At 42.8% G+C, this 15,227-nt stretch overlaps 1 protein-coding gene across 1 annotated transcript in view; it reads left to right on the plus strand.

Moving 5' to 3' along the window:
* The window catches only part of TMEM106A (transmembrane protein 106A), a 327,382-nt gene that overhangs the window by 307,961 nt on the left and 4,194 nt on the right, over positions 1–15,227 (plus strand). Inside the window, exon 7 of the mRNA XM_069237770.1 lies at positions 4,852–4,905. Within this exon, the coding sequence (XP_069093871.1) occupies positions 4,852–4,905 (54 nt within the window). The remainder of the gene's footprint in view (positions 1–4,851; positions 4,906–15,227) is intronic.

The following is a 15,227-nucleotide window of genomic DNA, read 5'->3' on the forward strand; positions in this document are numbered from 1 at the left end:
CTCACCTGATACTGGCCTGGTCTCTCCTCCCACTGTGGCTACGGAGGAGGAAGCTTCTTTCACAGTGGTGGTGAGTAGGGCGGCTGAGGTCCTGGATCTTACGCTACCCTCAGTGGCAATCAAGACAAATGTCTTGACTGAGTTGTTTCAGCTGGGAGTCTCCCCTTCTGAACCTCTAGTCCCCTTCAACGAAGCCCTTTCAGAGGATTTACTTGAGGCCTGGTTCAAGCCCTGCATAGGGGCTCCTGTGCATAGGACAATTTCCCACTGTCATCGCCCCGCACCTGGGGACTCAAGTTTCCTTACCCAGCACCCCACCTCAGAGTGCTTGGTGGTCCAAGCCTTCACATCCAGATTTAACTCCTGTGCATTCCCGGACACTCCACCGGATAGGGAATCTAAGAGACTGGATCATTTTGCAAAAGAATGTTCTCTTCTGCCAGCCTAGCACTGTTATCTTTGCCTATTGGACCATTATTCCCACACGATATGGAACTCGGTTGCACAAGTGGTGCCTATGGCCTCGGCAGTGGCCCAAGCCATACTTTATGCTATTGCCGATGGGCGAGATGCAGCAATATTCACCATAAGGTATTGCCTCAATACGACCTACTCACCAGTCAGAGCAATTTCATAGTCGGTAGCCTTGTGGCACCGCTCCTGGTTGAGATCGACTGGCTTTTCGGAGGTCGGCGAATTGCAGGCACACTCTGCATACCCTCCTTATACTACCTTCTATCCGGACAACCTGTTCTCCGGACATGTGCCTTCTTCCTTTGGAAGGTTGTAACTCTCTTCCATGCAGGCCAGAACATCACCCTGCCTACCTTCTTTGCTCCACTTCATCCCTTCCAAGAGCAGGAGAGACTCCACAGTCTGGAACCAAAAAGAGCATTGTCATTCAACCTTGACCGCACAATAGATTTCCAGGAGGATGATCAACTTCGTTGGATATGTAGGAGCAAAAAAAGGGAAGGTAGTACAGAAATGGATCATCTTGCAGTGATTGTTCTATGCATTAAGACCTGACTGGCCAGGATGCAACCCCCTGCGTGCTCACTCCACCAGAGCCAAGACTGCAACCACTGCATTAGCGTGTGGCATCCTGGTCCCGGACATCTGTCAGGCAGCAACGTGGGCCTCACTGCACATGTTCACAAAGCACTACTGACTGAACAGTCAAGTCCGTACTGACGGGCGCTTCACCCGTTCAGTTCTGCTGGACTTTCTGATGTAATTGGCTTTGCAGTCCCACACCTGGGGAGGTACTGCTTAGGTATCTATTATAAGGCAAAGAGTCTGCGGCTAGAAGTCTCTATCACATGAACAGGTTACCTTTGGTAACGCCTTTTCTCGTAGAGATGCTGTCTAGCTGCAGATGCCTTACCCGACCCTCCCATTCTCCTTGCTTTGTGAATCAATCACAGTGTAAAAGACTCCCTTCTCAGGGCCTTAGTTTGTCACACCCATGGTCAGTGCTCATTGTGGCTACGCACTCCTTGAAGGACATGAAAGTAACTGACTGGAGCACAGCCATGTGGTGCCGCTATAGGGTACTGCACACATCTCTTTTGTCACGCCTGATGCAGAGCCAAATGACGCCACCTACCGAAGGTACTGCTTTAAAATAAACTGGAACCAGTCTGATGCCTGTGGAAATTCTAAGGTAAGGAATCTGCGGCTATGTAAAGTCTCTACTAGATAAGGCGTCACCGAAGTAACGTAACTTGTACTTTAGAAAAGAGCCAAATAAACCATTGTACCAGCAGGATGAAAATAAGTTAATAAAAGGGCTATTTAGTGCCTTGCCTCCTGTAAGAAAACCCTCTCATACTTTTGCAACTAAATACAGTCTTGTCTCAACTTTTGATACCACCATTTGATGCATTCTTCAGTCTGTTTGTCTCTGATTGACTAGAGTTAGTTATTTTTAAAATGAAATGGCTGGACTATTAAACAGCTGTACTTACATCTTTTGGGCTATGTTTAGTATGGCACCCAGCTCAACAGTGAGGGTGATTTAAGCATATGAATTTATAAAAGATATCTATACTTGAGAACTGCCATTACAGGTAAGTAACTTTTATGCTCTGAGAATCAGTCTATATTTACACCCTCGACCTTAGAATTCCCTGTTCTGTTAAATACCTGCTAAAATGCTTGCCTGCCCCTCTTTTTAAAGCATGGTTTTTCTGTGGCTATTCAATTATTCTGTGAATGTAACATATTTTAAATCTACTACTGGAATATTAATAGACTGTTACACAGAAACCTCTATATTGATGCACACTCAAGGTGGGAGCATCTGAATTTTCCATTGCCTTTATCATTGCATCATGCATTGAGCCGAAACCTGAATACACTGGAGTTCTAATAATTCTAAGAATCAAAAGAAAATGCTACAGTGCTTAGATAACTGGTAACTGACACAGAACTGTGTCATAATGCTGCACTAGAAGGTGAGGTTTATAGCTCTGTAACACTGGGTGCACACTAGTTTCAAACGCAGTCTTCAATAGTAAAACTGTCAAGTAACCACAAAGCATGTGAACTGAATCCTTAACTGATGAACTGGTATGGAAAAACTGGTCTGGAGTCTGAAGCGATAGAATCCGAAGAGATGTTGCTACCTCCTGTTCGGAAGTCTCAACGACAAGCAGAGACTCTACACTGTTACCATTTTTCTTTACTGAGTCACACCCAAGGGCTGGAGCCACTTAAGAACTCCATCCTAAGGGAGTCTTGCATGCCAGCATAGAGTTTTAGACCAGGAGTGGCTTTCAAAGGAAGTCACACCAGTGGTCCACAAAGACCACTATTACACTTAATCATACACTAATAAAACTTCTACCTGAGCTATCGTTTCTCGTCTTTAGGATGGGAGTTGCACATCTATTTACAGTAGCATTCTTTACTATTAGCATGCCTGAAATGCATTAAGACCATGCACATTTAGTAGCCAGAGCACTTAATTAAAAAATATCCATACTCTAGCAAATGAGGTAAGAGATTGCTGAACTCCACTACCCCAACCCTCTTTGCTAATGCTGCATTTCTTCAGATTTCTAGTATTCATGATGTGTGAATGAGCTCTTCTCTTTACTCAGCTAAATCCTACTTTTTCAATTAGATTTCGAGGTTCTCTCTTCATTGGGCTTCTTCCACCTGTTAGCCTCTATTTTCAAAGATGTGTCTCTGGGCCCTGGATAAAGGAGGTTTTTGACTTGGACTTCATGACATTCTCTTATCTATGCCCATTTTAAGCAATATAGTTCTTGTGGAAGAAAAAAAACTAAATGAGGATGAGCATAGATATTGCTTATATACTAAGCATAGGCAAATGTCTGCTGAAAATTCTCTGCCGAAAATCCTGAAAGGAAGTTTTGAATGCCTCCTGCATTACCTCAGCAAGGGCACATCTAATGAAGTCTGTTTCTCTATGCAAAAATCTAAGCAGAAGGCCCCAAGGTGCTAAAAAAAAAAAAAGGCATCCTCCAGATCCCTCACCAAAAACACCTCTTTTAGAGAGTTGTCCTCTATTTCCCTGGAGCCCTGTGCAAAAGCCACCAAGAAGTCAGACGAGTAGGGAGAAAAGCATTCTATGAAGGTGTCCAATATTCAGCCCAACACAATCATGAGCCTTTAGTCAACAGTCACAACTGTACTGTTATCCTGAATGTGTTTAGTTTATGGCTGGCAGGAAGTGTGCTTAACCATGTGGAATTGGATAGGCAGAGGATGGTATTAATATGATTGAGGAGGAAGAATGGCTTTTGGCAAGAAAAGGGGGTGCTGTAATAAGGTTGTGTAGAACCTGAACCACTGTATCTGAGTAAATAGGTAGCCATTGCCAAACCTCAACCTGTTATTGAGTGCTGTGGGGCTAGCAGAATGGATTTGCTAATCTTTTTTTCCCCTGTGCCTACCATCTTATTATGCTGTGGTTTGAAATGCTCCAATTGATGTCTTTTATAGCCCACCATTTTCACTTCATTCCGTTTGGTTTGGCATTAGCACCAAATGTGTTCCACTGGGTGTTGCAGTGGTTAATCATGGGGACTCAGGTTCTAATGTTCTATCAGGATGACTTTTTTATTAACAGTAGAAAATAGAAGGATTATGAGGATTGATAAAAGGTATTTTCCACAGGTTGATGCACAGTACTGGGATAAGTGCAGGCTGAAAATGAAAGAGGTTAGGTTTTTGATATATATGTTTCAGGGCAAGATATTCCTATCAAGGGCACTTTTCAGGATTCATTGACCGAAGGTGGAATACTTATAAGTAAAGAGGAGTTGTAATTCTTTCAGGGGTTCATAGAGTAGTTAATAAATCTGTTCTCTCTTTTACTTATCATCTGTGCATTGTGTTCAGTCTTGCATTATAGTGAGAAAAAGTGCCAAAAAGGACCTGATGATTGAAGATTTTGGTCAAAGCAGTGCTCACTTTGGAAAGTTACAATGTAATTCTTCAAATAATTTTGATTGTTTATGCCAGTAAAAGAGGTTTAAGGATAGGCGCGCACAGTAAAGATTTGTATCTATTGGTTCCTGAATTTGCTTAGAGAGGACCTCATCTGAACTTACCAATTCCATTCACATAGAAACACAAGAGAAGTAAAATATATAAGCTGCAGATAACGGTTAACTAAGGGATTGTTGTTTTTTTGTCAATGAAATAAACAATAACATGCTGCAGTATATTAATTTTCTCATTGTCATTTTTATTTTAATTGATGTTGAGGAGAAAATAAAATATGTGCATAGTTGCGGTGTTAATGAGAATGTGATTTGAGTTTAGATATGTTTTATTTTGATTCCCATATTAATTATGTTTTATTGTTCTTTTCAGTAAGATATGCACATGGCCAAAAATTAAAGTTCACAATCTTTTGCTGCACATACAGTAAGTTCTGGAAATGTTAAAAAACTATGGTAAAGTTTGATAAAATATCACAAAGTATTATATGAAGAATTGTAAAACATTTCTATTAGAGAGATTTGGCAGGTGGTTGCTTTAAAATTAGATCACAGATGCTGGTTTCCTTAGTTCGAAAGAAATATAGAGAGCATTTGGTGAGGAGGGGGTGCCAAAAAGCTGCCGAGCGAGATGGTATCCTGCTTTCAAAGGCGTTATTTGACTGCATTCACCTACATGCAGGCTGGTAAACATTGACTTGCGAGGGAGGTGGATAGCAACACGCCCCGTACCGTTGCTGGATCCTTCGTGAGGTGCACTGGGAGCCACCAACGATGCAGTCTGTGCAGTCTGTGACGGCGTGGCCTGGGAGTGGCTGGTGATGCACTACAGCTGTACTGGCAATAGGGTATACACTTGCTACTGGCTGGATCCCGTGTGTGAGGGACCCTACACACACTCCTACCAGAGAGCATTACTTGGGGAATGCTGTTAGCAGCGGAAAGGAAGAAGCGGGTCAGTGAGTGAATGGGGGCTGCCGACTCAGTCGGGTGGTGATGGGAGGCCCACTGGATCTCAGAGATGGGGAGCTGTAACCACAGCTTGAGGCCTCTGTGGTCTGTAATGCTATTGGGCTTCCCCCTGCCCCACACATTAATCCTGTTTCCCTCAGCGGTGACTGGATGATGAGGCATCACCCCTAGCTGCCAGCCCCACCCTAACGCTCTTGCCTTAGTATTTGGGCCATGCTGTCTACCACCACACGTCCCTGCCATACGCTGACAAGCTGCTATACAAAGGAGCCCCACACTGACAGTTGCAGAAGGTGGGGGTGAGGTAGGACAAATCATGAGGGGCCCTTGGAGAACGGTCAAGCACGGTTGGTCACCGGGACTTAGGAGCTTCAGCAGCCGTGTCTACTGCATTTGTAGTGTGCGTCTCTACTGCGGTGTGCTTGCCATGGGGAAAGCAGAAGGCAAGTAGTCCAAGCTACAGTTTGAATCTTGCAAAGAGTCTAGATTATCTATAGCTATTGACACTTCACGCTGCACTCAGAACTCTGGAGAACCAGATGATGAAATTAAGGCACATAGACCTATGTACGAACCCTTGGGCTCAGTTAACGCCAAAATCTGCCTAGATACCACGACAGACCAGCTTGAATGCTGACTGACCAAGGCTGAACAATGTATATCCGTCACTGAAGACATCCTGGCTGCCAAAGGGGAGCTAATACAAAATATGAAAAAAGTTCTCCATATTATAGCAATGAAAAATGAAGACTTGGAAGCCCACTCCCGGCGTAATAACATTAGAATGCTAGAAGTTCCTGAATGCATTAACACAAGGAGGATTACATGGAACACACGCTCTTTGTGGACAAATAATTCTCCAGAAAGCTAACAGTTGAAAGAGCGCATAGAGCACTAATGAGCAGACTCTTATTTGGAGCCCCAGCCTGGTCTGATATAGTGCGTCTGGCCAACTATAGTGACCAATATTCTGTGCTCCAACTGGCATGTGATAATTTGAACTGTATTTTGAAGATCTTCAAATCTTTCTGTTACCAGACTTCACTGTTGTCGTGCAGGAAGCCAGCAAACATTTTGTCCAGTGAAGCAAAATCAAGCTAATAAACAATACACAATGTTATATCCAGCGTGTCAGAAGACCACGTACTGAGGCAAGCAAAGTGTATTCCAGATGACAAAGCAAGTAGAGGACTTTATGAAAAGTTTCTCCAGGAGAGATGGTCTTCGACTGGGTTACCCAGCATCTGATACCACCCCCCTCTCGTCCCCCCCCCCCCCATGGTGTTCCGGACAATTTTGTCTGTTGAGGGGGTCCTCCTTCATGGTGGGGGCCTTGGGATGTCTATTAGCTTCACAAGGAAACAAGGGTTGAGTTTATAATGTTCTATGACCCTACATGTTATACTTTAGGGGCGGGGTCTGCTTAAGTATAGATGTTGCCTGCAAACACAACTAACTATACCTCTGACACCATCGACCTTGTTGTGAGAGTTAAGTCATTGGCCACATCAAACAAGACAAGTTCTTGCTTATTTGGGTAGACACAAGGTTACTGCAGCCCTGCTGCAAGGAGCCATCTTACACAACATACAGGCAAATAATTTACAAAGCAGGGTTCCTCACACTACATTGTCTCCTGTATCTCCTCGTACGCTCGAGCTGTTGTCATCAAATGGGGCACACACTTTACACAATTGGGCTCTCTTTTGTGGGGTCACATTAGAATAACCATAGTTAACTACAATGGAACAAATACAGATGATCCAGACGTTTTTGATCAACTTCAAGGGTCGGGTTCTCTCCATTGATCCACTCATTACTATGTTTGAGTGACTTACTTGCACTCAAGAGGACGGCATCGAATGGATCCCACCTGCCCAGTGGCAGCCACTTATATTAAGGATATTATGACTAATCATGAACTACTAGATCATTGGAGAGTTAGGCATCCTACTACTGCAGAGGGAACACATTACTCAACTGTTCATGGTAATTGGTCCCACCTTGATTACTGGTTGATATCCAAAGACACAAGTCCATTGGCCAGAGAGTTCATGCACCTGGCCCGTACTCTTTCAGATCATGCACCAGTACTGATAGCAGTATCACTACCTGGTCAGTGCCAATCGGGCATCAGCTAGAGACTATACCCAGAAACCCTCCTCGATTAAGCCTTTCTGGAAGAAATCCAGACAGACAACCGATTATTTTGAACTCAGTATAGGCACTATTAACTCTGTGTCAACTGTCTGGAAGACGTTCAAGGTCACCATACGTGGTAAATGCATAGCTAAAACTAATCAGGTCCTGCGGTCTATTAGATCTCATCTTTCAGGCCTAGAGTCAGACATTAAAGTGTTGGAGCAGGCATTGGCTTGAAATTGAAATACTCAGATATTAGAACAAATCAAGGATAGAAGCTTAGAATATAATAAAGTGGTGGCAAAAGTGTGCAATACCTAGGTAAATATGCAGTGGCAAGGGCATATGGGGAGGTTAAGAGCCCTGGTAGGTTGCTTGAGGACATGCTAAAGTAAGATTCGGCCGCAAACTCAATGGTGAAAATGAAGGATTCGCTAGGCCAACCCTGTTAGGCTGCTGACCAGATTCTGTTGGTTTTCTCCTCCTATATTTGAGATTTATACTCCATCACTGAGTGATACTCTGCCTTGTTTATCCACTCCTACTTGGAGGTTATGGCACTGGGCTGGCTCGAGGATTTACATCACTTATTCCTGAAGCAGCCCTTCATGGTTGATGAGATATTGGGAGTACTAAGGGAACTGCTCACGGGCAAGGCCCCCAGGTGAGATGGTCTAACAACTGATTTTGATAAATGATGTGCTGAGGTGTTGGCCCTTCATCTTCTAGCAGCGCTTGAGTAAGCACGGCAGCATCGAGTTCTCCCCGGCATTCACTATGCATGAAGCTGTGATAATAGCACTGTTGAAGCCAGAAAAGCAAGCTCACAGGTGTGATTCATACCACCCACTCTCCCTCTTAATCTGCGATGTGAAGGTGTTGGCCAAATTGATTACAAATAGACTGACAATACTGCTTCCAAACTTGCTGTGGTGTGACCACTCAGGCTTCATACCGGGATGCTTTACGGTGCATAACTTGTGCACATTATTAGTTATAGGATGTGGACCCAGACTTTAATGCTGTAGCCATATTCCTCCATGCCTCTAAAGCATTAATCTCCGTGGAGTGTGATCATCTCTTAGCCATTCTGGCTCAGATGGGGCTGCCATGCCTGTTTATGGACTGGATCTGTCTTGCCTATACCTGGCGTACAGCCAAAGTACGCATAGATGGCATTCTAGCCAAAGCTACAGTCTATCGCCAGGCACGAGGTAGGAGTGTCTGCTCTCCGCCATTCTCTTTGGACAGGCTGTGGTGCTACTCGCAACTAAACTCTAAGCTCTGAAGGCACTACTCAGAGTTTGCCTTGAGATACATTTGTCACCCTATTCTCATCTCACTATACCAGATGATATGGCCCTGTATGTCTGTGACCCGAATCGCTCTCTTCATGCAATTATGAGGGAATGTCTTTGTTTTATGAACCCCCGAGTAAGTCACCGATATTCCTACTTACAAATAAGGTAGCACCCGTCATGCTAGAAGTCCACCTTATATGGTGTATCTTGTGTATCTGAGGTATCTAAGTATCTGGATACACAGAGAGAGGGAGGTGACTGTGAGAGAAGACTGTGGTGCAACCAAATGAACTGTTGGGTTTCCATTTCCCTAGCTGGCCCATATCAACATTATTGAAAAGGTGATCCTCCCAAAACTCCTATACTTATTTACCAACATTCCAGTGCCTCTGACTAATGTTTTCTTTAGTACTCTTAAAACCAAAACCGTGGGGCTGGCATGGGTGGACAACCTCGGACCCTTACTTTCTCCTTCCACCGCAGGGAGGGAGGGGTTTGAAGCTCCAAATTTTGAATTGTACTATCTGTGTACCCAAGCCCACTTTGGTTTCTGTTGGCCATAGTGGGTATTTGGCAGCTAAAACAAGGCAGAATGGTCCAACTGTTGCTGTCCTCTCTTATTGGAAAACGACCCTCCCTCCATACTGATGTATCTATGGCCGAATGCACAACCAGAGCAGGGAATAAGCTAATGGTAAAGGTGGGGCATGGTAAGGTTTAGTGCCCAACTCTCCCTCTTGCATACCACCTCAGACACTGAAGAATACTTAAGGCATTGCTACTAATGCGAGCAGAGACCAAAACTACTGCGTCGGCACAGATGGACTGCGATGATCGCTGTGTTTACAAATGACCCTGCATGGAGCACCATTCACTTAGGCTTTACAATGGCTGGGTCACTAGCCATAAGCAAATAAAGTACATGCTACACTTTTGGCCATCATGGGATCGTGGCCCTATGATCGCCCTGTGCTGTTCTGCAAAGACATCTGTGAAGTGGTAGGTTCCTCTAACTTGTATTCCTTAGAAACATGATACACGATCATCTTTCTCGATGTGGTGCACTTGCACACATGAATGCGATCTTACGGGGTAATGCTATGTATGGTTGCTTTTTTGTTTAGTCACTGTACTGTTATCATTCGAATAACAAAAACTTTAAAAAACATTTGCTCAGAGAACAATTACCAGGGAGCTCTTGAGGAGAGAAAGTGACTGGAATATTACTGTTTTTCTCTTTAACACTATTCACTGATTATATCTGAAACATCTTTTGAACTGATGGAAAAACAATTCCAATAATGAAAAAACACTGAAAACAGTTTTTTGGTTTGGATTCTCTTTGGACATGCCTGCGTTCTAAGACAGTTTTGTCATGTTTTCCACTAAGGAAACTGTTTTACTTTCACATTTTCCCTCTGTGGGCAGCTAAGCATTTCATTTCTATTTGTAAAGTGTCATTAGTTTAACATCAAAATGTCAGTGAAACCATCATGCGCGCTTTTTCTTAGTGCAGCTGCCTGACAGACAGATGTGTTTTTAGGTCAAGCTTAGCAGCGCATGAGCGCTGCTTTTCCGACGTGTTAGGATGTATCTGGGCTTTTAAGCATGCCCACTGCATGCCCATAACTATCACTCATTCATGGGCTTGCCTTTCAAAAATCCTTTCTTTTCTTTGGTAAATGCTTTACGTTTGTCCCTCCTTAGGGCGGTTTGTTAACCGCCTTGGCTATCGCCCCTGTTATGGCTAATAGCACTTTTGCCGATATGTTTGACTGCGAAAGAACATCTTTTTCCTTTTGTATCTCTTCAAGCTGATGCTCGCGGCAGCCGTTGGCTCATTTATGTGAAACTGTATTACTTTCATTTTTGTATTAGTTATTTACTGATCATGTCTTTGGTGTGCGTTGTACTTATTTCTCTTTTATGCCCTTTCTTCCTCTCACAACAGCCTCGGTTTTAAGGGCATGGACCGATCAGCATGTGTTTTGGGAATATTTCATTCTGTGCTGCTCTTGTTTTTGTTTTTCACTAAGGGGGTACTACAGTACTGCCTAGAAAGGGCGCACAAATACAAATCCTCCCCGGCTATCAGGAGCGAAGGGACTGAGCCTCCCCCTGGTTTCAATCACTTTCAGAAACACCTCCGAAAGGGAAAAGAGCTTTAGCAAAGACAATCCTCAGCTGTCCCTCCAATGAAGGTTCCGCTGCTTTCCAGCAGCCCGTAAATATCACCTTTCATATGAGCTTGTTACATTAGTTGCTAGTTCTGATCTGCCTAGGCACATTAACCTTCTGCGCTACGTTATAATTATTCCAAGCTTCCACTAGAGAAAAGTAAATTCTCTCTCCAGAAATAACATTAATCACCAGAGTTATTTTAACATTTGAAGATTTAATGCAGTCTGTGATCTGCCTACAGCACGTTCTTTGCAGCAGCCACATTGACCCGCTGCACTGCCTTATAATAATTCCAAGATTCATCTCTTGCTTACTGTGCTGCATTAAGTATGACCAAAAGAGACAAGTGGGAAAGTCATACCAAAACCAAAACGAAAGCGCAACACAACTAACGGAAAATGTGCTTCTTTGCAATTTCAAATTAGCCTGTTTAAGTATTCAGTACTCATAAAAGTATATTCATAAGTTATTAGCGTGTGGTGTAAAGTGACAGCTGAACCTAGAAAAAATTTACTTTTCGTGTATGCTAATAAGGCAATTGTGGGTCCCGTAAGCTAAAAACATAAAGCTTATGGCTTCACTATCAAGGAAAAATAAATCAGCCTTCTGTGTAGAGTAACAGCTGGATCTAAAGAAGGCACACTTATAATATTTGCAGTGTTTAATTTGAGCTGATGTATTCCGATGCAGGGCACAAACGATGTTTGTTAAAGGGCCATCAGTTATTTTTCTGCCTCACTGATTTACTGTGGGCAAAATAAAGAATAATTTATTAGAAAGGCAAACTCTAACATGTGAAAATGTCCTTCCGCTCCAAACTATAAACAAGCTGCCAGGCTGGAAGTTTAAAAGCAAGTTGTTATTGTGTTGTAGAAAACATTTTGAACACAAGAACATGAATCACTCTTTACTTGTAAACGCTGTGCAATACAGCAAACTAACGTAAAAAAGACTGCTGGAGAGCCCAAAGTTTAACGTGAAAAACAAAAACACAGAGCAGAAGCATTCGCGTGTGTTCGTGAAAGGGCAGCATCACCCAGATGGAAGGGTGTAAATGACTGGCTGGCTGACTTGCCCTGTAGACAACAGCGATGCTATAAATCTTTGTGGAGTGAATCACACCTGAACAGTGTAAATTGCAGCTAAACACCATGTGGGACACACCAGTAAAACAACAAGTAAATATAAATATTAAAAGACACAATTGTATTAATATGCAGGCATTAGCTTTTAAGAAAATATTTATTTTTCGTGTGGCCAATGTGTTCCGTGGTTCGACTATAGTTTTAAGTGGAAATCGTGTATTTTGTAAGTGCATATTTGCCTTCAGTAAACACATTAGCGTGCTTCAACTAAGCTTTGCCCATTTAAACGCTACTAAATAGCAACATTTTCATTTTTTGCTGCAGAGAGGAAGAAGGTACATGGAAGTGCTTTAGTTTTATGTAGGGCCACTGGAATTATATGGCAGGAAAAGAGGAAATTATGAGGCAGGGTTGACCAATTTATGTGGCAAGAAAAAGTCTGGTTATGAATTTACAATGCCAGTAGCTCTAACTCAAGAAAATGCCAGACCTATTGCATTGCAAATGCTTGTTTCAAAAGACACCACAACAGGGAAGATAGTTAACTCTCTGGAAAGGATAGACTATCTGAGCGAAAAACCTGCCCTGCAATCACGTGAAAGCATCATCACACGGAGATTGGGTCCCTCACAGTTGCCCATGGCGTGATATCTTCCCTGTTACAAGCTCTCCCCGTTCAGGAAAACACTTTCAATACGCATATGAGCATTAGCAAGCGAGTTGCCGACAGAGCGCACATTAATAACCATCTGTAGCTTATGCAACCTAAAGAGTCAAAAATGTTTTCAAGGAATCAGCAAAGAAGCTGTCCTTGTTCATGACAATATCATCCAAATGTTTGTATTCTGGTTAAATACATGGAAGACGCCTATTTATTTGGCCTGCTCTACAACTCAAATGGGAAGTCAAGTGCGTACTAAAATGGAGATCTGCACTTTTTTCACCGTATTTATCTTCACCACTTTAGGAACCAGGGGGAGTGAGGACTTTTTATCAGGCTAACACTAACATGGGCTAATTCTGAAAGACTTTAGCAGTTGTGGCAAAGTGAGCAGTATCCACGGATCTTTCTTTTCTTTGTAATGGTGGTTAGGTCTCAGGGTTTATCTGTGTTTACCTTACAAATTGGCAGAGTGTTACCTGTAGCACTCGGTCAGTTTTACTGGTTACGGCAGCTATTCTATAGGTGGGCCCTGCTGGGTTGGTTGTCAAATGTGCCATAGTATTTTCTTTGTATTGCCTACCCCACATACTGATGTGACATTGTGTGTTGCGCATGCACACAATGCATCCTGTTCTGTAAATGGGCTACCATTTCCCAAAGCTCTTAGCTTTCGTCTATTTTCCCTCTGTAACCATTTCCCGACGGTGTTTTAATTCTACATTAAATACCTGAACGAATAAGAAAGTGTCCAACTAGGTATCCTATGCCTGATTTCTGCCATGCCAATAGTACCATCGGTGTTTTTGCTATCTTGATCAAGTCCACTGACATTTTAGTACGGGTGTGTAGGAGTTTTAGTCTGAGTCTTCCAATTTACTTTCAGCTGCTTCACAAACAGAATAGTTGCTTTTCCTGCAGCAGGTTGGGATATTTGTATATGTAGAAAACTGTGTGCTACAAACTGTAGGCTCCAAATATGCATGGAATAATTGGATAAGTTGTTAGTATTGTAATAATTCCTTAATGTAGCCTCCTACTAAAAATCTCCAGCTGCTGCAGCTTGCATGGATGTCCATGGCATCCACTACATTTGTAAGGTTGTGAAAAGGTGGGTGATTGCTTTTTCCTTAGGCGGCAAATCTTTCCTTTGCAATAACTGTCAGTTCTGTTATAAGTATCTTTTCTAGAGCTCCATCCAAGCTTTTCTTCTGCAGATTTTTAGATGTTTTGTACGCATAGGACGCTCTCTTTCCCTTCATTGTAAAGCACATATATGTATGCTGAAGTGCTCTGACGGCTTGTATTACTTAATTTCACTGTTTGTTCCTAGTATGTAAACAGCCTACAGCATGTCAGGCAGTAAGTAATTCTTGTAGCGTAGTGTGGTCTACTGTCCAGTTGAAATGAGCTATTGGGGGTTTATCCATTGTATGTAATGTTGTGAAAATGTACGTGTAACAGGCTGAAGAGCATTTGGTTGGAATGTGGTACATGTTTGTAGAAAACTGGAGCTAGTCCTCTTCTTTCACTAGACAGCTCATATCCCAAGAGAATGATACTGGGAAATATGATATTTAGATTTTCCAATATTTATTGTGTAACTTGCTTTGGCGAAAATCATAAATCTGATTTTGGTGTTCTTCTAAGTCATCAACTTTAATATGTGTGCCATCGACCTAAACCCACTTCTGTATTTTAGCCTTAGGTTTCAGCTGAGGTTTAGGGGTGTCTCTTCCAATGGACACATTGCCCCCTGATATTATTGACATCAGCTCTACTTCCTTTTCTGCTCGTGGTACAGCCAAAAGCCTCTGTCAAATCACTAATAGATACACTTCACTTTTTGTTACCTAAAAAGAACTCGGACACCTTTTCGTAAATCCCAACCAGTTATTTCCAAGATGGATGGCGGGTGGCGTCCCGTGTTCCTCCTGGATTAGTTTTAGACCATCTTAGACCATGGGCGTAAATGGGTGCCTTAAGCAACAGTACAGATTGTACTGAATAAATGGCTTTTAGATGTGCTTTATGGGTGACCCAGAAAAAGTTTTTTCTTGCTCGGTTGGGCATTTTCCCATCACAGCATTAATTATTCTATCACATACAAGCTTGGATGGTTACGGCTGGTAGATGCAGGCTCAAAAAGGCCCCCATTTTCTGTAAGATGTACTCTCACAGCTGGCCATAAATGTATTTACTCCTATGGCATAGCTCCTGTTGCTCTACAAGTTCTTTGGGTCCATTTCCAGGTGAGGGCTTATCCCGCTAAGAGCGACCAAGTTTGAACCATAACCTAAGTGAACACTTACTAATGGGATCTGTAAGAAGTAATAATAACTCACCTTGAAATCGTTGTATGTGTTAAAGGTGGTTCCAAGTGCTGATTAAGAGTGCACTATATGGG

This window comes from Pleurodeles waltl, chromosome 6, assembly GCF_031143425.1.
Source record: "Pleurodeles waltl isolate 20211129_DDA chromosome 6, aPleWal1.hap1.20221129, whole genome shotgun sequence".
In the NCBI taxonomy this organism is placed as follows: Eukaryota; Metazoa; Chordata; class Amphibia; order Caudata; family Salamandridae; genus Pleurodeles; species Pleurodeles waltl.